General features: G+C 33.2%; 1 protein-coding gene across 2 annotated transcripts in view; it reads left to right on the top strand.

The window, feature by feature from the left end:
* Positions 1-26,028, top strand: part of Lrch (Leucine-rich-repeats and calponin homology domain protein) — a 62,226-nt gene that overhangs the window by 19,660 nt on the left and 16,538 nt on the right. For both annotated transcript variants that reach the window (XM_088231824.1, XM_088231823.1), the window contains exons 2-4: positions 18,861-19,093; positions 23,893-24,029; positions 25,203-25,467. In XM_088231824.1, the coding sequence (XP_088087950.1) occupies positions 18,861-19,093; positions 23,893-24,029; positions 25,203-25,467 (635 nt within the window). The remainder of the gene's footprint in view (positions 1-18,860; positions 19,094-23,892; positions 24,030-25,202; positions 25,468-26,028) is intronic.

The raw sequence follows: 26,028 nt of genomic DNA on the forward strand, positions 1-26,028 counted from the left end.
GAAAAAGATCGTCGAAGTGTGTACCTAGAGGTAATAATTGAAAACCTCGATCTAAAGTCTTAAAGAGTTAGTCTCTTTTTTGAAGAGTTACAGTGATAACATTTACTAGATGTTTAAAAGTAGATCTGTATAGAATTTTAAAAACAAACTTGTACCTTTTATGTAATTTATTAATAATTATAAAAATAAAATAAAAACCCAAATGTCCAAAATATTCCAAAACGATACTATTGGATTTTATTATTTTCTGTCTATGCGTCCAACAATCGTAATTTCCAAAATTTTCTAAAAAAATGTAGCTTCCTCAAATTCACTGTTAAAAATACCTTTTTTTGTGAAAACAGCAATTGTCCACATCCATATGTACTCGTATAAATGAACAAAAAATATCATGCAATTAGCATTTATACCACTATGTAGACATGTAGCGGGACTATCATTCATTGTTTGACAGTTCAAAGGTGTTCTGGATATTATTTTATATAGGGTTTTAGCAGTGTTTACTGAATATTTTTACAAATCTGTAAAATATGGAGAATTCGGCTATTATAAAAGTTTTTGAAAACGATGTTTTTATTTCAACCATTCATACTAATTTTTATTTAGTTTGCATTAAAAACAGCAAATGTCCAAATATTTAAATTTATTGCAACAGAGAGAGAAAACATTATTGAAAAGGGTATATGGAAGTCTAGGCATTTACAGGGCCTATGACCTGTCATTGGCTGGTTTAAGTGGCCACTTTACACACTGTGTAACATTCACCATTCTGCCATGTTCAAACATCCCCATTTCCTTAACTCTTCTATCTGTTGACTTATGTGAAGTAAAGAAGCTGAAACCTTTATTATGTGGGTGAGATTCATCCCGCTGAACCAAATCACCCACTAGGCAAAGCCTGAAAACAATTTTCCAATTTTTATACTTCTGTTTTTACCAGGTAGTTAATTTAACAATGTTTGAGTATGGTCAAATGCTTGCAGACTGGCTGGATTTCTTCCCTAAGGAGTTATTCATATTTAAATGTTTTGTAACGGAGAGGGAAAATATTTTTGAGAAGGGAATATGGAAGTCTAGGCATTTACAGGGTTCAAGTGCTTAGACTTCCATATTCCCTTCTCAAAAATGTTTTCCCTCTCTGTTGAAATAAATTAAAATATGAACAATTCCCTCCACACGACAAACATACATTGAACGATTGCCGTGCGAAATAGACGATTAATTTCGCTCGTGTCGAGCGTTCCACTTTAAGCTTAAATAATTCTAATTATTAATTGGATTCTCTCACTCGGAGCATATTATACTTGTGATTAATAAACATTAGTAACTGGATGGCGGTGTTAGTGCGTATTCGAGTAGCCCCCACCAGCCACCAGCGGAGCTGGGCCTTGAACATGATGTGTGATATCGTCAGATCACCCAAGCGGTCAATCTTTTCGCTCTACCGATATCAAGACAATATAAAACTGCAAGAGACTTCTTAACACTTTGTATCCCGGAGCCGTGTAAACATGTGATTATATGACCATGCGTTATTATGTCCCGGTCCCGTGTTTTCACGTGGTTCACCAGCTGTCTGAAAAAGTGCATTTTATTGACACTTAGTGACTTTTATTAATACTTTTTCGCTGCTGGTAAACCACGTGAAAACACGAGACCGGGACCCAACGCGTGGCTATTATAATCACGTGTTTACACGGCTCCGGGATACAAAGCACAAAAAAAGAAGTGAGACCCTTTATATGTGCGAACATTGCAATGTGCAATGTGGCTCTCCACAAAAGCCAATGTTGGCAAAACTATCATACAAAAATGACTTATTTAATTATTTCAAATTAATATGAAAAGTTTTAATCGATTTAACCTAGTATTTTCATAATTATTACACTTTTAAGAAACCCTTTACGAAGCATGAAATTTCACACAAATGGGCCGGGCACAGGGTAAATTCTATGTGTATTCGGCCGGTGATCAAAGTGTTAAGAGGATACGCGGTCCGATTTTTTTTCACACAAACTTGTTCCTGTATTTTCTCCCCGGATTATACACACTAGATATCCACCATTGGCGTTTTTTTTGTTGGTAAATTATATTTTATAGGAGCTAGAGCCATCCAAAAACCCTTAAACGCGTCTAGTTTTATCTGCCGTCTTTGGACATACTGTATACCTAATTAAAATAATAAAAAGTAATTATTTGACCCTTTTTTACTAATTTGTATTTTTTTTCTTCTTATATTGTATATACTATTAATACTATTAAAGTATATATGCCAATATATTAAACCCTCTTACAATAGTACAAAGATTAATTATTTAAGTAATTTTAAAGAAACCCCCAACATTCAATACCAAAATGTCAATATAAAATATTTAAGGTTCATACAGCAGACATTATGCAAATTTACAAAGAAGAAAAAATAAAAGAATTTGAGATGAATAAGTCACTCAGATACCAACATAATATTAAAATTCCTAAATTCCACACAAGTCATGGTAAAAATAGATTTGTCTTCAAAGGTGTAAAAAATTATAATAATCTTCCTAGTGAACTAAAAACTATTAAAAATAACATATCAATAAATAAATTTAAAGTTTATCTAAAGAAATTTTTTGAACACGTGTAAAAACAACATTAAATTTTAATTAGTATGAATGTTTTATTGTTTTATGTTTTTTCTTAATATATCCTATGTTTTTCTTTTCATGTTCTCGTATTTAAAATTATATAAACTCTTATAAATAAACAACTAAAACAGTGTAAGTCACTCACAAGCACAAGAGTTAGTCTCTTTTTTGGAGAGTTACAGTGATAACATTTACTAGATGTGTAAAAGTAGATATGTTTAGAATTTTACAAAAACATGTACTTTTTATGAAATTTATGAAAAAAAAAAAATTAAAAAAATTTAGCCATACTATTAATACTAATAAAGTATATTAATCAATCATATTGCTATGCTACTAAGTAATTTTAAAATAATCTGTAAATTTACATTTAAATAAATACCCATTTCTTGAAAAAAGGGAAACGTGCCGGTAAAGAAAAATTCTTTCTGATACTTTCTTGAAAATCATTCAAATCGGTTCAGTTTTCGAGTGCGGAAAACGGGACTACGAGACCTCGATTTTGTCGCATTTAGTTAGGCGTAATGAGTCCGACGTTCAGTTGTTTCGCACAGTATTCGGGGAAGCATTTACTACGTAAAAACGCGTTATACCGCGCTATAACTGCGTTCGGAATACCAACCCAGGGATGGTATTCCAAACGCTCTCGCGGCCGTAGAAAAAGCTTTTATCTAGCGTGTTTTGTATGTAAATACGCGAGATAAAAGTGTTTTCTACGGCTGTGAGAGCGTTCGGAATAGCAGCGCAGGTCAATTAGCTTTACTGAATCACGTCACCAATACATGGTAGACGAACTCTTCTGTTTATATTTACATCTAATTTTCTATTCCTGTCCACTTTAAATCGGTCAATTGCTTTATCGATGAACCGTGTTGGACTAATTAATATCCAATAGGCCAGGTCAGGTGTTTCCTAATGGAACGAACTAAATCTCACCCCCGGGAATGGCCAACCCGCCTTTAAAATTCGCTACAGGTATTGTAGTGAATATTTGATACTTTCATTAGCTACACCCTATTTATTAATTACTCTTGGCGCGTTCATTTTCTCACCCTCTTCTTCCGTAAATGTTATTCTCTCCTAATATTCCACGACCACACCGTTCTCAGAGTTCCCCCGCGCACGAAACTCCTTAAAATAATGAACAATTTCGGGCTAGTGCAAGGCGGGGGAGTGCTAATAACTTCAGAATCTCCCTTTACTTGCTTTATAAAGATGTTATTATGTATGTATTCCAAAACTGTGGGTATCATTTTGCTACAACTTTTTTGTACGTAGGCCAATGACGTATAATTCAATAGGCACGTTACGGGCGCTCATTCGATGACATTTTAATTCGTTGATTTCCTTGCCTTCAATTTCGTTGTCATCAACCCTGGAGCTACGCAGAAAAATGCCTTCATGCGTGATGAGGAAACCCTCTAACTACCCGGCGTATGCGTATGTGAAAAACAACACATAAATACAATATATTGTTTAATTCGTAAATACAATAAAATATTATCATTGAACAAGTAGATTAGAGGTGAAACGGATACTCGGTAACTATCCAGTATCCGGTCTAATTTTACTATCCGGCCGGATACCGGATAGTAACTCAGTATTCATTAAACTGCCGTGAAATCAACGCCACTAAATTGATTTATTGATGCCAACTATATTTGGAAAAAAGGAAGCAACCCTAATAATTTGAAAAATAGACTTTTGTGTAGCTCGGATCTACTAAACACGTCGCGACAAGTAAGATATAATGGACCGGATATCCGGCTTAGGGGCTCGCTGAATATCCGGTATCCGGCCAAACCACTATCCGTTCCATCACTCAAATAGATACAGTAAAACTCCAATTTTACGTATTAATGAGTACCGAATTTTGTTGTTTTTGACATAATACAGCAAATTGGTATCACATTAAAAATTCAATTAAACATGTCCAACAAAGTTAATAGCGCTGTAAAACTAAAATTCAAAACATCTTTATTATTTATTTCCTCATAACGATTTGGATATTTGGCAATCCAGATGACTGGAGTAGGGATAAACGGAGTTCTGCTTTAATTAATTATATATATATTAAGTACATCTGTCACAATCGTAAATAATACTGAATTAATTTATTAATATAAAACCGGATTGTAGTTCCATGGTAGTCTTGTGGACTCACGGACCGAAGGTCCGATGTTCAAATCCCACGTTTTTTTTTATGTATAGACGTTTTTAGCTTCTTTGAGACGCCTTTATACAAGTTGTTTTAGCTGTTGCCAAAATGTGAATAAGACCTACTTTATTGATTAAAATAATATATATATATATTTGTCGATAGATTATCAAACTAAGCCAAAAATATATAATTTTGATACTTTAAAGTTTTGTAATTTTGACATTATTCCGCTCGTGAAGTCGCAAGTTCTAGTCGGTGAGTTCTGCTGATTGGTGAGTTGGTTTCCCGGAAACCGGAAATCTAACACAACACTTTCGTTATCTCCACTGTAATATCTAGTATGTATTTATTATATGTATATATTTCTATGTATATAATCTCCACCAACAAGCTACAGAAAGTGGCTTGGTGGGATTTTAGTTTTAGTAAAAATATAACAATTGATTTTTTTTTTTTAATTGTAAAAATGTATAATTATATTATTTAAATTTAAAAAAGTAAAAAAAAATATTTTTTTACCTATACATTTTTTACTTATATTTAAAAACGCCTTAATTCATTTTTATTTGCTACTTTTTTGTAAAATACATGTCTGACTTCATAAAAAAATGTAGCCAACATGGACATAATACGAGAATATCAGACAAATACCATATACCACTTTCTAAAACAAGACAAGGACAATCAAGACTAATGAACCAGGGACTGAAATTATACAATAAACTACCAGACAAAACTAAACAAAAGACTCAGACAAACTTTTCAAAAGATGTAAAAAATATTATTTTGAACAACAGAGTATAAATGAAAAATGTATATATTATTTTATGTAAAATGAATGTAATAATCCGTAAGGGTTTATAAATAAATATTTAAATAAAAAAAAAATATATATATAGATATTTATATATGTTAAACATGTAAAAGCCTTCATGGCGTTTAAATGAATAAACAGTATCATTAATTAGTTCCTAAGAACTTGGGACGTAGTTAATTTTTTTTCGTACGTTTTCGAGAAACTTCGCCGTACAATTGAATGCTTTAATTTTTACCGCGAAAGAAAACATTTTTATAACCAATTTCCAGTAGCACTGAACTTCGTCACTGGTTTAAAGTTTTTGTTTTAAACGCAGTAATAAATACCCATGTATATTTATTGTGTTTTGCTGAACTGCCATGTTTGTGTTGCATCATAGAATAACGGTTAATGTTTGTTTAGTTTATTTTGCTACTTAGTTACAAACTGTCACGTACTTGTTCCATCGTATCGTAGCACAATACTGACCGCATGGGGTATAGAGAATATTTTAGAGCATGGATACCTTCCGGCGCTATACAATGAGTTCGCTACGTGTCCCGATATACTAAGTATCATACTAATTGAATGCATCATGCGTGCGCGTAACGTTGCGGGAATACAGCGGAAGTCGCCAGATCGAGATCTTTAGGACTCAGGATTAGAGTTGCCATGAATATTCGGTATTTGGCCCATTCGGCTACTTAAAAAAAAAAATCGGTATATGCCCGAATACTGCGTACTATTCGGCTGAATACCGAATATCAAATCATGAAAAAAAAAACGCGCATATTACACAAGAATATCTATCAATTTTAATCACACATTTATTTTAATTTTTTAAAATTCATTTGGAATTTATTTATAAACCCTTACGGATTACGTTCATTTAACAAAATATTTTTTCTTTTTTGAAATTCATATTCTATTGTTAATGAAAATATTTTTAACATTTTTTGTAAAGGTTGTCTTAGTCTTTTATTTAGTTTTGTCTGGGGTGGTATTCTGGATCTTTTCTACCCCCTAGAGATTGATTAATTTAAAAAAAAATATTTTTTTATTTGTTCATATAATGGCCACACTGACGATTAAACATCAAATGGTGTATAAAACTGCTTTAAAAACGGAAAAAAACGAATACAGTTTTGTTAATTTAACCTAATAAAGTGTTTTGGGTAATGCTTAAGGTCGCGATAATAGTCTAAAGGAAATTTTTCATATTTAGTTGCACGTGTTCGTATTTGTTTGGACGTTTAATCATCAGTGTGGGCATTTTAAGCAAATAAAAACCTTAAAATTAATCACTCTCTAGGGGGTAGAGAAGATTCAGAATACCACCCCTGGTAGCTTATTGCATAATTTCAGTACCTGGTTAATTATTCTCGACTGTCCTTATAATTGACTGGTCCCGATATAAGTATTTGTTTTTCTTATTTTTGATTGAACTGATACAGTTAAACTACCGCTCTTTATTTTGACTTTTATTGTTTATGTAAAGATATTTATTTTTAAGAATGATTAATATTTATGTAGGTAAACTGTACCAACAAGCCACAAGTGGCTTGGTGAGGTTTTTGTATCTATTAGATGTATTCCTGGTTTTTGTATCTTAATTTTTATCCATGTGTACTTTTTAATTAAATAAATGAAAAAAAAATAACATTACTATTTTTCTGAAGAACATATTTTTTCAAATTAATTTTAAATAATTAAATTCCTTCTCTTTCTTTTATCTCTCGAGGTAACTCATTGTACAGCTTCAATTCCTTGTACAATGAGTTTAGTAATGTTTTGTTTTTATGTTTGTAACTTTGTATAATATATATTCTTTTAATATTTTTTTTAGTATCCAATTTTATTTTTGGAGAATAATTCTTAATATTGTTGTTGTATATGTTATTTATTTATTTTAATTTACTGTTTTTACATGTTAATTGTATTAACACGGGCACAGCCTAAAAATGAATAGAAAGATAATTATAAAATTATTAAAAATGTAACTTAATTTAAAAATGGTAAAGAAACACTCCCTTTCCACAATTCGGTAGTCAGGTGGCAGAAGGGACCGGACCATTTGTATTTTTTTCTGTGTTTTAGTTTTCAAAAGTTTTAATAAATATTTCGGTAAATACACACAGAAAAAAAAACAGCATTATTTAGAATGGTAATTTTTTATTTAAAAGTAACACAATTTTTTTTTAGTTTGTGGATTGAAGTCTTGAAATTGTGTCTTATTTCAGCTCTCCTGAACATTTTTAAAAATTACAGATGGTCCCTTTTGCCATCTGACTACCGATTTCAATAAAAACAATCCGTCAAATTTGACTAGGGAACACTCTCATTAATGTAAAAGAGTAATACGTGAATTGTAAAAGAACAAATAAATAAAATACAATGAAAAAAGTGCAAGTTGCTCAAAATGAGCTATTTTGAGTTATTTCCCTATAGAACTAGGGTGTCGATAGATTGATTTATTTATGAAGCACTAACTTTGCGTTTATTAATTAAAATTAAAATGAAAGTAAAACAACTTTGTTTTTAACCACTTATTTTATATAATAAAATAAATAAAACAACTTTGTTTTTAACCACTATTTTTTTGTTTCCACCGACCGGTTTCAAAGCAAACAAGCTTCTTCGTCAAGGTTTAAGTAACTAATGAATTAATTCCTTTTTTTTTTATTATGTTCACTAAATGATAAAAATAAAATAGGAATTAATTAATTATTTACGTAAACCTTGACGAAGAAGCTTGTTCGCTTTGAAACCGGCCGGTGGAAAAAAAAATTAGTGGTTAAAAATAAAGTTGTTTTATTTATTTTATTATAATGAATAACCACAAAGTTAGTGCTTCAAATATAAACTTTAAACTTAATTTTTAATTTGATACCGACCGGTTTCAAAGCTACACAAGCTTCCTTATCAAGGTAATTATTAAATTTTAATAAATAAATAATCAGCAATATGTCGATAACATAATATATTCACATGGTGAAAATGATCTCTGTTTTAATGTGTGTCAATTGTAGTAATAATGTATCGCAGATATTTTGAAGATAATATATCAACACTATGTATCAGCTAATCATACCAATTTAGATGAGTAGTAATATGTAGCTCCGCTATGACGTACGAAGATAGTCCGAATCAATAATGTTTTAATGGGCTCTATTTATTGCGTCGCAATCGTTTAAGCCACGACTTTTCCAGCCTTCGTTTCGTTTCAACACAAAGTAGTCACGAGTAATGAGAAATAAACATTTGACATAAACTCAAAATGTCGGAGCACAAGGACAAAATGTGTGCTCCACTTGAAGATTCAGTCTTCCAATTCTCACAACTTAAATGCTTTAAAATTAAAATATGCTTAATGCATTATATATGTTCATTTAACCATATTGCTGATATTGAGAAAGTTTGCGCAAATTCAATTGAATACAATTATTCAATACAATTGGATTCGAAAATTGTACAAAATATGTATATTACGCTGCCCTAGTTCTTGTACGTTCAATATATTATTTTGCAAATTTTAAAATGTATTTTTTTGTTTGTTTTTAAAGTCAAATAAGTAAAACCAGTAAGTGGAGATTGGCACTCAAAAAATGCTGAAAATATTATTTATAACGGAAAAAAAGAATAATTCTTTAGCAAACATATTGACATTCATAACTCAATTTTGCTAAAAATGGTCTATTGAACATACACGAATTAGGGCAGCGATTAGTAATAATAACAACAAATATCTCTATACCTTCATAACTAAATATCTTCATGACTAAAAATTGTCTGTTTTAATTGCCTCATTGTTCCCTTTATTTATATTATTTTTATTTGTTTTATTCATTTTTTTAAATTATTAGTGGTATATTTTCTTATTTATATTTATGCTTCAGTTTTTATTATTATCAATATAATTTCTTATTTATATTTATGCTTCAGTTTTTATTATTATCGATATAATTTCTAATTTATATTTATTATTTATTTTTTGATATTATTATTACTGATTTGAATTATTTAAGCATTTCATATTGGATGAAAAAAAAACATGTCAAAAGAAAGGTCCTGCCTAAGTACCTAAACACACGAATTTCCTAGCTAGTCGGACCAGAAACAAAGAACCTCTGTACATCAAAAAAAAATTCTGTTATTTAGATCTTCAGTAATAGCGAAGCAGAATCCTCGTATGATTTTAGATGGGTTCCTATTTATTTAAGCTTCATTAAGTTAGTTCATAGCATCTTAAGAATGTTTATAACATTACATTGTTTAACTTTTCATAACTTTACATATAATATCAAGACAGGCGCAGTTGGTTAGACGGCCAACTGTGAAACTGGCGTCGCGGGTTCGATTCCCGCTGGTTGCAAGACAAAACCAAGAGATTCTTTCTCAATTGGTCCTGGTGTTGTGGTGTATTCTCACAACTTCCTTCCATATTCTCTTCTTCCCATCTGGAGATAAGCCTCTAAAATTGAGGCTTAGCGGGTTATTCCATATAAAAAAAACAAAATTAATCAAAAACATATTTTTTTCTAATTAATTTTACACAATTTAAGCTTTTTATTGTATACGGCTTAGCTAGATACTTTAAATAAAAAGTATGGAATTGATAAATATGATTTTAAATATGATTATGTGGAATCATCTCTCATCCACCATCAAAGATGTTACTACAGTTTCTCTGTTTAAATCATGTCTGAAGAAACATCTCCTTTCTCTCTCCTCCTTTCTTCTTTCCGCTTTTTTCCCCTTTCCCATTAAGTAATAGTATTGATTTAAGGTAATTTATGAACAAATACGCTTATTTATATTTTTATATATGTTTAGCTTTTTAATCTTCATTTTCTATTGAATATGTTTTGTAACTTAAATTATAAAAATAAAACTATTATTTTATTCGTCGGTTGGAAGAAATTGCCATTTGGCAATAAGCCCGCCAATGTACAAAAAGTCAAATTAATAAAAAAATAATAAATAAAGACTCTTGTGACTATTACCAGATGCCAAAAACTTGGTGTTATTGCAAGACGATATTTATCTGGTACTGGTAGGTATAGCATTTCTAAAATGTGTATTTTGCGTTGAAATTATTTATTAAATTTCGTTTAGGAAAAATTCAAAATCAGCTGAGGTCATACGGGAATTTTTTTGACCAATTCTGCGCGCACACAATAGCCGTCGGTCGGAGCAATTTCGACGCACGCCACGCTCGGGACAAACTGCCGCACTCGCTAGAGTCGCAAGAACGTAGGTGCTGTCGTTTGGCTTGCCAAGCGTTTGGCCAAGCGGCTTGTGACTTGTGACTTGTGACGGGCGTGCGGAGGTAGCGCAGTGCCTGCAGTCGGGGAGATTTGTGCGGGAAGTGATGCTGCAACACCTTGCTCTCCTCTCGGTGTCAGCGCCGGTGGTTTCCTGTTGGCAGTAGTAGATTACTACGTGGGTATCTTGCGCAAGTTTGATGATACTTGTATTTTATGTTTGCGATACCTGTATACATATTTACACTAAACTTGTCATGTTAGATACTTCAACTTTCCGTGAGCCGTTATAACACAACATGAAGCTGACAGTAATACGTTTCGAATGAATAGATGCGAGTAAATACAAAATTCAAATTAGGATACCTTATTAAAAACAATCGAGTTATGTCTGCAAACGTTATGTCATGTCTCTGAACTTCTTTTATTTGATAAAACATGTATTTAAGAATGTTTTGAGTATGTTCAAATGCTTGCAGACTGGCTTGATTTTCTTCCCAGGAAGTTGTTCATATTTAAATTTGTTGCAACAGAGAGGAAAAACATTTTTGAGAGGGGAATTGCTGAGTTGTCCCGATTGGTGGATTGGCTTTCTGGAAACCGGAAATCCATCACAACACGATTATTGTTTGATTTAGAAGAACTTGTGACGTCATTTGCAGTAGTTAATTTTTATTGATTTTTTCATATATTTTCGAGAAACTTCGCCGCACAATTATCAAATGCTTTAATTTTTACCCCGCGTAAGAAAATATTTTTTCTATCCAATTTCCCTAGGCACTAAACTTCCTCTTATATTAGGTATACGTATTGAATGAACCCGCGTGTTTCATCACTAAGTTATGCAGTTTACGTATTCACCGCTCTGTAATGAGTTTTATTCCCACGCATTGTATGGCCAATGTATGGACTATTATGCGTTATCAGTCATAAATATTTGCATCGCGTCATTTGTGTGTAGTTTTATTGGGAAATTGGACGCAATATTCTGTATGTTATCGACTGTAGAATCCTAATACTAATATTGTTATCCGTTCTATAAATACATAATACACTTTTAAGAATTTGCAAAGCTTATTTGCGTTAGTATACAAAGTCGCATTTATTTCATTAAAGTGCGTATATAAATTGTTATTCGGAGATTTTTTACATTTTTATTTCAATTTTAAAATAGTAAACCCCTACATATAATATTTTTAAAATGTTAAATGAGCAAGAGACCCCTTCATCGATAAACCTTCTCAGAGACGTGATAAATATAAATCTTACATGCATAATTATTGGGAGGTTGGTATCGAAATATGGTTTCCAATCGATTCTATTTAGAAAAAATCTATTGTTAATCTGGGTTTAACGTAATTTCAATCAGATTTTTTTTAAATCATTTGATTTTTACATGATTTACACCTGATTTTCATCTGATTTTTAAAAGATTTCATCAGATTTTCATCAGATTTTCATTTGATTTTCATCTGATTTCATCTGATTTTCGTCTGATTTTCATATGTATCAATATGTGTTTAATCTGCACATATACTCGTAACTAAATTCCTCACATATTTTGTACTATTAAAAACATTAACACTTATTTAGCAATCATTAGCGGAATCAATTATTAGGTACGGTATTACCAGTTGGGGCCTTTCTTGTAAAACCAACATTAAAAAAATTCAATCTTTACAAAACTCGGCTCTTAAATTAATTAACAGATCAGCTAGAATTGATAAGGAAGAGGTACCCGAACTTTTTAAAACGCAAGGGTGCCTGTCCGTAAATTCTATTGTATGGCTCAAATTTGTTACTAGATATCGATTTGATAGTAACTACCAGAAAAGGTATATACATACACATTATACAAGGTTAGCACAACGTGGAAGCCAGTCGCTACCGAGGTTTGTTAACAAGTATGGCCAAAGAACATTAATTATACAATTACTAAAATTTTCAATATGATTCCTAAGCAGATCTTAAAAGAAAATAATGACAAAACTTTTAAGTAAAAAATAATTAAATGGCTCATATGTAACGAGACTTTAAATTGATTATTATTTTATGTTAACAGTCATCTATTAAAATTTTTGTAAATAAATTTTGTGTAAACACACGTATGCTTTTAGTTCTTAATAATGTTTTAACTTAATGTTCTTAAAATAAATATTAAAAAATCTTCGATTATTGATTTGAGTACATGAAAATAACATTTTTATATGTATAAATTGTATGTATTTATTTGATATGTAATATATTTTCTTTACTAACTTGGTATACTATGTGGAAATCTGTTATTAGTTCTGAGTTTATACACTATATCTGTTTGTTTACTAAAAATATGTATGTAGAACTGTTGATTTCCCAAATAAAATAAAATATTACTTTTTAAAATTATATAATTTCTCTAACGTTTTTCTTTGTAAAGGAAAAATAAAAAACCTGCTGACAAGCCGGTTTCGCGGTTTAGTGGGTTTCAATATTTTTCCTTTTTTATTTTTCTGTTCATGTTTACCTTCTTAAATAATAAAAAAAAATATATATAAAAAAATGGCCTTTATCTTTTGGGTTACACGAATCGTAACGTTTTCATAAACGTGTTTGTTTTGTTCTTCGTATTCCGAGAACGAGACACCTTCCGGCGTCACCGCCACCGTCAGCGTCAGCGTCAGCGTCAGCGTCACTGTGTCCAATCCACGCCCTTTTCCGTAGCAGCGGGAACATGACGTGTGCGGTGAGTGTATATTTACTGTGCGCAGTAGGCACTAGGTACGTAAGGCGCACAGCAAACAGACCGGCGCATCGCTAACTGCTTGCTATTCCCTCGTTAGATTACCTACTATACAAGCGACAGGTGTCTGTACTCTGTACCCGAGGATGTTTCAATGAAGGGATACGGTATACGTTTTGCTGATAAAAAAATATTCCTACCGATAGTTGGTTGTAGAAATTCACCGTCAAAACGTATAAACGATTTTTTTAAATGGGAGTTGCATTATTTTTTACCTTGCTTATAATATACAAGTTTATATTTCAAAAATATGATTTTTCTGCTATTATATTACTTAATTTTAGCTAAACTGTTGGAATCAGGAAGGAAATTCTAATGTGGGCCAATCAGGTACTTCTCAGCATTTGCTCATGTGGAGAGGAAACCACTTAAAACTCTTCAGGAGACACTTGACAGTTCGGTAGTCAGATGGCAGAAGGGACCATCTGTATTTTGTTTGTTTTAGTTTTCAAAAGTTTTAATTAATATTTCAGTAAATACACGCATATTTTTTTTTAATCAGCGTCATTTAGAGAATTTATTATTAAAAAGCGACACTAAAATATTTTAGTTTATGGGTCTTGAAATTGAGACGTATTTCAGCTCTCCTGAACATTTTTGAAAATTACAGATGGTCCCTTCTGCCATCTGACTACCGAGTTGTCAACCGGCCTTCCGTTCCACTAGAAGAGTGTTCTGCATTTTGTTCCCTACTTTGGTTTATTTTACCAATTGCCTGCACTATTTTGATCATGTATGATACTACCTCTCGTGTGAGTTTTTTATTACCTATCACCGATGGGATGTCGCAAAGATCTTCACCCGGGCTTCTGCATCGGGTCTCCAGCTGTTGTCTTTGAAAGGTGAAAAGGGGCAGCTGTCGATCTCGGAGAGCTTGAAGCGATGCAGGTAGCTCATGAACCCACCGTGACCTGTGAGAATCTGGGTGAGCTCGTAGCCAGTTTTTTGCATTCTCCTGAAATCATAGGCATAGGAAATTGCAGGGAAATACATTTTAGTAATACTTCCGGTAGGTTCACTCAAACGTATAAACGATTGCTGAAGTTTGTATACGTTATATCTTTGATCTTCGCAAATTCGACCACATAACCGAATATCGCACGCTACAACACTGGCTCGGTATCAGGCAAAGACGAAACATTCACACTCTATCACTTCTTCACAATATTTTAAATAATCTCACTTCGCCTGTTTATCTGAGAGAGCTCTTCCAACCTCTATCATAACACGGACTATCTCTTCGTTCTAGTGACGAGAAAACCTTTTTAATACTCTTTCATCGCTCTAATTTTCTTGCCTCCTCATTCGTAGTAGTGGCTGCTCGATTGTGGAATAACCTACCCACTAATGCCTTTATTTACATTTAAGTCAATATTAAAATGTCACTATCTAAATATTTAAGTTATTCCTCTATCCTTCTTCTTTCCTTCCCACCCCTCTCCCCTCTTCATAGTATAGTGTTAATTTTTATTTTGTTAATCTTTGTTTTTAATTTTGTATAAAATCGTAAGATTCAATATGTCTATGTACATGTAATTTTATCAAACTGAACGGTTTAGGTAGGTAGGAAGAAATTGCCTTAAGGCAATATGCCCGCCCTTATATGTATATAAAGTGTTAAATAAATAAATAAATGAGGAAGCTCAGTGGTTTTTTAAAAATTTTAATGTATCGTATTATTAGCGCTATAAAGTTTTGTATTTCTGAAATTACTCCGCGTGTGACGTCTCAAGTTCTCTTTCGCTTCTTATCGGTCAGTTCTGCCGATTGGTTCGTCGACGGTAAGTAAACCGGAAATCCTCCATTACTCTCTTATCATTAGTTGATTCATATGAACTAGTGACGTCGTTCGAAGTAGTTCTTTTCTATTAAAATATTTTTTTCGAACATTTTCAAGTAACTTTGCCGTATAATTGAATGCTCTAATGTGAGAAAATATTTTTTGAATCCAATTTCCCGTAGGGCTGTAGTTCCTTATTGAGATGCACGATATATAATTAACTTCGTCTGTTGACCAAATTACACGTTTTTACGGAAAGATAAATTGTATTGATTCTTCTCCATGAGGTGTCTACATACATACTCGACATTTTTGACGATCGTCAAACTGTGGCATGTCGCCGACAAATGAATAATGTTAACCGTCAAACGTCCTGAGTTGCTACCAGGGCTGGTATTCTGAACGCTCTCTAGGAGGTGGTAGAGACCACGTTGCTAGCACGTAATTTATGTACTATATGTGCTAGCAACGCTTTCTCTACCCCCGCGCGAGCGTTCAGAATCGCACTGCAGATATTATGCTCGGCATTTGACGATAGTAACGCATCGGCGGCAAATATACAAAATATGTAGTCACATTCTATGGAATGTTTTGATTGGTTGGCCAACACACTAAATTTTAGAATTAGTTTTCTGGCTCCAACACCACATCTTTCCACCGTATTCAAACATATTCGGTATTTTGAGTGTGTTTACATTTTTGTATAGGTAATAGATACAGGTACCAGGTTTTATCACGTTCATTACCAGCCTGAAATATTGAAATCTCGAAAAAAATCAAACATTTTTTTTTATCATATTGGCTCGGAGATCAAATAATAAAAAATGCGAAATAAGGCAAAATAATATGTAGCAATAAGTAAAGCTGGCATGTGGAATAAAAACTCCTTTGCAACTCCGACTCCGCCTCCGCCAAGATTGAATAAGTAAGTTTAGTACACGCTTTCAGAGACAAAACTCAATTTGAGAAAAGTACATTCTCTTGTCCTCGCCTTCGAGTTATTCTCTGCATATGAGATTAGGCGAAGAAAGTGCATTCTACTGTCCTCACCTTCAAGTCGTTCTCGGCGTATGAGATTAGAATGTACTTTCCTCACCTTGAGTTTTGTCTCTGAATATTAGAATAAATTTTTGAAAATGTCTAAACTCCCTTCGTCTCTGTTAAGTTGCCTGTCCTTGGAGTTGTCAATAATATGTCGTGTAAAACACGAAGTCGTTTGGCGCACAGTGTTCCCCTCCATGCTCCATGCATCGCCGCGCCGCTCCTGCGACAGATTGCGAGCGTGAAGTCGTGCGTCGTGCGTCGTGCGTCGTGCGTCATGCGTCGTGTTGTATCGCGCGGCGCGAATACCTTATAATGTGGAACAATAGGCTTGCGGCGACATTCCTTTGCCCAATTGTTTATTCATATCGGAAATGCGAATTTCTCAATAGCTTACGTTAATATTTTTTATTAATCAATATATTTCATAAATGGTACACGTTTTTTTTTATTCTATACAAATCCACTTTTATACATCTAATAAATGTTATAACTGTAACTCTCCAAAAAAAAGAGACTAACTCATGTGCTTAGAGAGTGACTTACACTGTTATAGTTATTCATTTATTAGAATTGATATAATTTTGAACATACGAGTACATGAGAAAATAAAACTTATAGGATATAAAAGGAAAAACAGAAAATAATAATATACTTATACTAATTAAAATTGAATGCAGTTTTTACACTTGTTCAAAAAATGTCTTACTTAGAATTTATTTATTGATATATTAATTTTAATAGTTTTTAGTTCATTGGGGAGATTATAGTAATTTTTGACACCTTTGAAGACAAAGCTATTTTGACCATGACTTAGGAGAGGAGGAGAGTTAATCTAACCGATGAAAAAATAAAATTGATTGAAGAAATTGATTGAATTAAAAAATATTTTATTTATTATATTATTTTGGTATCTGAGTGACTTATTCATCTCAAATTCTTTTATTTTTTCTTCTTAATAAATTTGTATAATGGAATTTCTTTTATAAATAGTGTCTACTGTATGAACTTTAAATAATTAAAATAGAATTTCCGTATTGAATGTTAAGGGTTTCTTTAATATTACTTTAATAATGTATCTTTGTACTACTACCACGTTCAAATTTCTCCACGGACTGGCGGCGGACTTCTTTGAAGCTGGATTCCAAAAGTGGATCAGTCGTCAACAAAAATGCGTTGAAAAATCTGGTGATTGAAAAAATTAAGCTTTCCAATGATGTATTTTTCAGTTCAAATAAAAAATGTCTTAAACCTGAAAAAAATTGAGAACCTTTTTTTTTACACAACCCTCGTTTACACGTTATCTTAAAAGACAATATGAAAAATCATTAAAATATTTTATTTGATATATTTTCAAGACGCAAACGGTAAGAGATTTATTGATATAGTAAACTTGAAATTTCTATGACTGTTTCAAAGTAAAAACCCCGTGGTTGGTAACATTATTTGCATACAACCGACGAAATATCATGAAATATTTCAATTTTCATAAGATAAGTATTCTAATCAAAGAATTACGGTACTATATTCTCGTCGGAGTTTTTTTTCATTATTTAATTATTTACTTTAAAGTTCGCTATCAAATACAACCAACGTTTTGAATATAATTTAGACGTTAGCGTTATATGTACATATGTAGTTACAGACCGAACACTAGATGTTAGATAATTTAAGTAACTCAATATAGGCAGAATTTTTTTAAACGGTAATTTGTAAACATGGCCTGTCGTTGGCTGGTTTAAAGGAAAAATTTACACGCTGTCTAACATTTACCATTCTGTCTATGTTTGAATATCCAAAAAAGAAATTTAATACGGTATATTCTAAAGCCCTCTGTATATTTTTGAAAAATAATATAAAATTCTGAAACAATTGTACAAATTATTTCGTATCGATTTTTTAACTGCCTCCCCCCGAAAATAAAGTTCTGCAAATCACCCTAAGATCTAAACCCTAAAGTGTTTTACATCACGCCATATTGGTCAACCGTTCTCTTTGTAGGGTAGTCCCCCAAAATTCTCACCCTCACAATTTTTTTTTGTTTCGTGTTCGATTTTATTTTATCAGAAACTAACGACTTTCTCATATAAAAAAAATCAAAATCTAGCATCTAAACAGCACGAAATCTCAATGGGCTAACATTTTGTATCGCGAGTAAAAAATGGCTTTGGAAGTAAATTTGTTTGTTGACATTTTGTTTTAAAAAATACCCAAATTAAAATTATTTTACAAATACGGATATCTCAACAGAGACGTTATTTTAATTAATTAAATAACGTTAATTTTATCATGAGTAAAGAATTAAAATTTTGTAAGGTGATAGTTTTTATTAATCATCATTTCTCTATTCTAAATAATTTATTTTTTTATAAATACCCACTTGGCGTTAGTAAAGACATTGTTTTCTTCCAGCCGCAACCAGCTATCAGAGGTGCCGCGCGAGATCTGCATGCTGCCGCTGCAGGTTCTCCTCTTGTCCCACAACCGGCTTAGCAGCCTGCCCAAGGAGGTGGGGAGGATGGCCAACCTGGCGGAGCTGGACGCGGCCGGCAACCTCCTCACGCAGCTGCCCATCGGCGTCGGGGACCTGCGCAGCCTGAGGGCGCTCAACCTTCGCGCTAATCGCCTGGGACTCCTTCCACTACGTGAGTTTGAAAAATCTCAATCATTTTAGACCTGAATAAATTCCTGTGGTTATAAACAATATTTTGTATTCTGTGTTTACTACAATAGACTACGTCCAGACGGACGAAGAATACAGTTTTTATGTGCCGATGTAGTAGCACACAGATAAGGAATTATCGACGTCCACTAGATCAATTGACAAGACACAAATATGTTAAATATTAATTTATTATTTAAAAGATATTAAAATCCATTATACTATTACATTTGATAGCTATCATTTATATTTAAACTAAATATTACGTCATAGTGACGTAGTAACAGCGTGAGGTTACATGTCTAATTTCCCTCAAAGTACTGCTTATGGATTTATATAATGCAAGTTTTGGTCCTATGGAGGGGTTGGTTAATACAAAAAACAGTTACTTTTATTCTTTCTACGTGACATCCTGAGATTCACGCAATATTCTATTCTCACGCACTTGCAGCATATGGTTTTCAGGTGAATACCATTAGCGACCCTTTTAAATGAAAATACACGATTTTCGCATTGCATAAGAGATAAGTTTTGGTCCTTGGGGATTTTACCAGATGGTTAAGCGCCAAATGCATCTAAGCTCTAGTTGTATTACATCTTGTGGCGTACGTAATTTCTACCACCAGCTAACTAAATACAATATGTACTATGTAAGCACATGACACAGTTCTGCGTGTGAAATAGAACCAGAACCCTGGACGAGTGTTTACAACTCATGTCTGCTGTAAGGTGAAAATCGAGCGGAGATAATTCATCCTAGTTGTGTAGTGCTTGACGCGTTCACCTACCATTCCTGAGGTCCTGGGTTTGATTCCTGGCAGGTGAATACCTAATATTGATTTCAAAAGTTTTTTAATTGCAATTTTTATTGTTCCTGGACTGGCACCTGAAGTGTAGAACCTTACCTTCATGTTAGATGATCGAAACACACTTCATTTGGTTTCCAAATGAAATGGAGATGATGTACTAAATATTTTTTTAGTTTTTCTTGTATCTTTTATAATTAAGAAATCATTTAACGTTTCTTTTCAATGAACACTGGTTCCTAAACTAATGATAAATCAATCAAGTTCATGAAACATGTGTTATTATCTTACAATATATTTTTATCCAGTCAAATTTTAGAACTGTCAGTAGGGTCGCAGTGAGTCACATCATGCTGGAGGATATGATTCTATAAAATGCTGCAAACGCCCAGTTGCATTCCGCCGGCAACACTACTTACTAGTCCAACTCGTTAGCGTCCACGTCGCGAACCCCGAGCAATGGGATCACACTCATAACGGTGTGATCACAGCAGATAACGAGAAGGTGAAAGGCGAGTTTCTGGCGCCTCAAAACCAAAACCAACCAGCTAAGGGAAAGTAACCTCGATAGAAAAATCCACCAGTGAAGGCAACGGGAAACCAATCTGGTCTTCTTTTCCCAGGAATCACTACGGCGAGTACATCAATAAGCAGTCGTCCTGGCTGCGAAATATAAAAGTTGCGCAGGACAGATTCATATGCTTTTGCTGTAGTGATCGCTAACGTCGGGGAGACCCGGCAAGGCACTAGAAGAAGAGAAGTCAAATTAGTTTAATATAAATGAAATGTTTAAATTTATTGCAACAGAGAGAGAAAACATTATTGAGAGGGGAATATGGAAGTCTAGGGATTTACAGGGCTTATGACCTGTCATTGACTGGTTTAAGTGGCCACTTTACACACTGTAACATTCACCATTCTGCCCATGTTTAACCATTCAAATTTCCTTGAATCTTCCATCTGTTGACTTTTGTGAAGTAAAGGAGCTGAAACCTTTATCATACGGGTGAGATTCATCGGGCTGAAAACAATTTTCTAATTTTTATACTTCTTCTTTTACCAGGTAGTTGATTCAACAATGTTTGAGTATGTCCAAATGCTTGCAGACGGGCTGGATTTCCTCCCTAGGGAGTTATTCATATTTAATTTTATTGCAACAGAGAGGGAAAACATTATTGAGAAGGTCATAAGCCCTGTAAATGCCTAGACTTCCATATTCCCTTCTCAATAATGTTTTCCTTCTCTGTTGCAATAAATTTAAATATGAATAACTCCCCAGGGAGGAAATCCAGCCAGTCTGCAAGCATTTGGACATACTCAAACATTGTTAACCCCCCTCCCTGATGATCTGTAGCTAGTACACATTGCGTCTAAAAACTATAATATCTTTATAAATATAATAAATATTGGGTTTAGATTTTCAGTAATCCTCCATTACACATTTACGTATCAACTGAAATAATTTGTTATTAAATAATAAGTACTTATTAGGCACAAAAAATCATTTTATCGGTAATCGGGGATGAATTACAAATATCATCAAAAGTATACTCTCAGTCAGTCACGTAGTCCAGTACTATATAGCTGCTTAGTAGATCTCGGGAAGTTGGCGCGGGTGCATGTTTCGCCCGAGTTGTTAGCGATACCCAATGGTTTTTTCATGTTTACAGCAGTTAGATTGGAAATATTATTATATTTGAATTAAATTATGGTTAATTAAAGCCATTCCCTATAAATGTTCCATTTTTCCCTTTTTAAATATCTTTTTTTAATGTGTAGTGACTACACAGCACCGTAACGCGCGGTTGTATTTAGGACAGTAAGGGAAAGGTTAAATGAAATGTATTTAAAACTTGGCTTATTTATTATTTATAAGGACTATAGGAATTCGCTCTGAAACAAACAAATCAGCCACAGAAGTCAGCTATCAAACTAAAAAATGAACTTTTCTGTTTAATGCGGACTACTAACATAGACTGTATAAAGCGCATAAAATCATTATCATACCATAAAATATAATTAAGAACCTAAAAAAAAGAAATAACACAAAATAACAATTCAAATATTGGAATTCTGATACCCGTATGCAGAGACAAACCTTAAGGTGAGGAAAGTACATTCTATTATCTTTACCTTTGGGTTATTCTCTGCATTTAAGATTAGAATGTACTTTCCTCACTATACCTGTATGCAGAGACAAACCTTAAGGTGAGGAAAGTACATTCTATTGTCTTTACCTTTGGGTTATTCTCTGCATTTAATATTAGAATGTACTTTCCTCACTTACAGTTTTGTCTCTGCATACGGGTATGAGTATCTGAGAAACTGATGGGTGTGTATCTCTGTTAGTAATAAAATTAAGGTGAGGAAAGTACATTTTACTGTCTTTACCTTTGGGTTATTCTCTGCATTTAAGATTAGAATGTACTTTCCTCACTTACAGTTTTGTCTCTGCATACGGGTATGAGTCTCTGAGAAACTGATGGGTGTGTATCTCTGTTAGTAATAAAATTAAAAGTGATTTCATAATGTTCCTGATATTATTTGTAACCTATGTGCTACCCATATGCCCCCTTTAACCGAGTTGAAGTGAGGTGTATTATTATATAATATGTATAGAAATGAATTATCTCTAAATGTAGAATAGTACATTGAAAGTATACAAGATCCCCCTAACCTAAATTTAGAAGGGGTCTGTTTAATCAATATTGCACATGTGTTTAGCATTGAGGGGAAAATATTGATTTTGCCAAATTACTTCCATCAACCAGTTAGCAGCCCATCTGACCTTGGGGGGGATTATTATTCAAAATAAAAATAACGAATGATGACTCATCTTGTAAGGACAGGGAAAGGAAATGCTTATTTACATTACTATACTTGTAAATATATGTTTTAATTTTTTTTTTTATTCAGATAACAAATAAAAATACAATATTACTATTACAATATTACTAAATACAATTTTTTACATTAATTAAATACAATTTTTTACATTAATTAAATACATATATTTACATTAACGTTTCCCATTATGTAAAAGAAATAAACAATTCTTGTGTACATAATGGGGAGTGACATCTTACAATAGTTTATTTTATTTTAATTATTAATATTTTTAGGATAAATATATATAAACGATGTTTTTAATCAGTGTTACATAAAGAAGAATTATAAATGTAACTTTTCAATTCTTTCTTAAATATATTGTAATCCTGACTGTACTTTTTATTATCTTTGTTCATTTCATGAATTGATAAATAATTAATTGTAATTGATAAATATTAATTGAATGTTTTTATAATAATGGTAACATTTTTTCTTAAGTACTTTTAAGTACAGCCGAACCTGGATATAAGAGAGCTCAAGAGACCGGGCCATTTTTCTCTTATAAAGAGGTCTCTCTTATATCCGTGCTTTCTTTTGCAGAGGTCTATAAACATAATCTATGTACCAAACTATTTTTTCAATGCAGCAGCAAGGCTTATTACGGGAGTAAAAAAATATTCTCACATCTCACAAGATATTCTATATTTGCACTGGTTAAAAAGCTCAGAGATAATAAAATACAAGCTTTGCTGGACAGTATTCAAATCCCTTCTGACTGTCGAGTATCTTGTATGTCTCATACATCATACAAATTGTACCGAGGTTCTGTGGTCGGGTGCATGTACATAACAACCTGTCAGAACTTGTCAGCATGTGCACAAGCAGTGACGCTGCGGCTACATCTGCAAACCGAACGCTCTTTTCTATAAATATATATATCTCTATAGGTGACAGTTTTGGCTCTCTCTTATATAGAAGTTAATTGAGATAGAACATCTCTCTTATACAGAGTTTTTACCGGTCTCTTTTACCGAAGTTTTCAGGGTTAAAATGACAGAACCTTAACCCAGCTCTTTTTTAAATAGGTTTTTTTTATGTACAGGTTTGACTGTATAAATAAATAAAAAATAAAACATTATTTTTTTAGAAATAACATACCTGCAGTTGGAAATATTGGATGTAAGCTGCAACTGCATATCCTCCCTTCCGCTAGAGCTACGTCACATGACAAGTCTAGTTGTACTGAACCTGGAACACAACCCACTAGTGTCACCTCCCGCTACTGTAAGTTCATTTTGTGGTTTGTTATTTCAAATCCAGCACACTCCTACTTCACACAGACTGATAAAAAATACAAGAAAGATATTTTGTAGGCATAACGACGGAAAAAAAAGGAGAAATTAAAAGCCTTGTAAAACTATACCTATGAATCAATATATTTCTTCTTTGGGTGATACCGTGTGTGTGGGATTTGTTCCGATGTTTCAGCTACCTTTGCAGGAGCCATCTTCAGGGTAAACTGTGTGTTTTGTAGAAAAAGGTAAGTGTTTAAGTACTAGTAATTCGTACCATGTCGCAGTCGGCAGTAGGCACATTTCTATTAGTTTTTGTTGTATGCAGTGCTGGGAACCATGTTGAGTTTAATTTAAGCCCGTCGTCAATTGCCTCTTATTTTTCGTGCACATCCTCTCGGCTTTTGGCGATTGAATGTGTCGTCTGATTGTAATGAAGTGTGGAAGATGGCTCCTGCAATGGTAGCGGAAACGTCAGAACAAATCCAACACACACGTCCAAAAATCACCCAAAAAAGAAACATATTGATAACAGTGACTGAAAACCTTCACACCTATTTATACCCATATATATAAAAAAAAATTGCAATAGTTTTTATTGAAAAAATAAACACATGTACAATATTATTATGAAGTAAAAATTTTGTTGTTAATGTCATTTATTATATTTAAAGAACGCAACTATAGTTTCGGGAGCGGATTCCTCCCATCGACTGGTGATACAAACAAAAAGTTTTGTACCATCTGTCGATGGGAGGAGTGCTCTCCCGAAACTATAGTTGTTTTCTTTTAATAGAATATCAATTCACATGTTTATTAAATATGATTACAAAAAAAATATGCTGTAGCAACCTTAAAATTAAAAACTCCAAAAAAATACAATAATTCTTTTTCACAGAGCAGATCAAAATTGTGCCCCAAAGAAAATTAAAAAATTGTCTTTTTACCCTGATTTAAGGACCCTGATCTAATATACAAGACAATTTTTTTATAAATATGGTATGTTTTAAATGAGTCAGTGTAGTGCTGTAGCATCTGCATCTAAGGTTCAATCAACGCTCTACCAAAATTTGATTACCATTATTTAGTACAATTATTTACAATCTACTTAAAAATTGCCCATAATTTAAAATATTTACATAAAAAAATTACACCCCGTTTACAGATTTGCGTACGTGGTCGTATTCACATATTCAAGTATCTGGAGAACCAGGCCATGAAGGATACCCTCCAGCGCAGAGGCGGTCCAGAGGAGCCCCAGCGCAGGGGGATGCGCCCCCTGCCTCATGCAGGGTGCTCTGCCCCACCGGCGGGCTGCCCTGCTGTGCCCCCGGCCGTGGAGGGCCTGAGGCACAAGGCCAGGTACAATGTGGACAGTGGCTACAGCACCAGTGACGGCGGAGAGAAGAGGTGGTCTTCCGACGGGATCGGTGAGCATAGTTTTTGATATGTAGTCTGTAAAGATCGAAACTATAGGAAGAAGAACGCAGACAAAAAGCAGTATATGAGATAGATTAGCATGTTTGAAAAAATGTTTCCGCCAGTGATGGAACATTATTTATTAATAAAAAAAAAAAGAAAATTGCAAAAGCATAAATAAATCACAGTATTATATCTGTAATCAAAGAGGGCGCCACAGTTCTTAGTGTTATCCATTTACCTGAAAACTATCACAACTTTTGGGTATAGACTTAAAACCACTCTAAACAAAAATAATATTATACTTTGATTGGTACCTACTGCATAAAAAATTTTCAGTAAAATTTTTTTTTGGAACATGTTTTAAGAGTAGGTACTAAGACATTTTTATTCTGGGGGTCAGTGTTACGCAAGCTCCTGACGTCACTGCGACCTGTGAAGATCTATTGTGACGGGTTCCCGTGAACAGTTCTCGCCCTCCAAGCCTAGGTCTATAAAGAGCCTAGCTACTGTGTGGAAGGCGAGAGTTTACATTGTGCTAAATCTCCCCCTCCAAGCCCGAGCGAGCCCGG

This window comes from Micrasema longulum, unplaced genomic scaffold (genome assembly GCF_059751315.1).
Source record: "Micrasema longulum isolate JH-2025_06_02 unplaced genomic scaffold, ASM5975131v1 h1tg000923l, whole genome shotgun sequence".
Classification (NCBI taxonomy): domain Eukaryota; kingdom Metazoa; phylum Arthropoda; class Insecta; order Trichoptera; family Brachycentridae; genus Micrasema; species Micrasema longulum.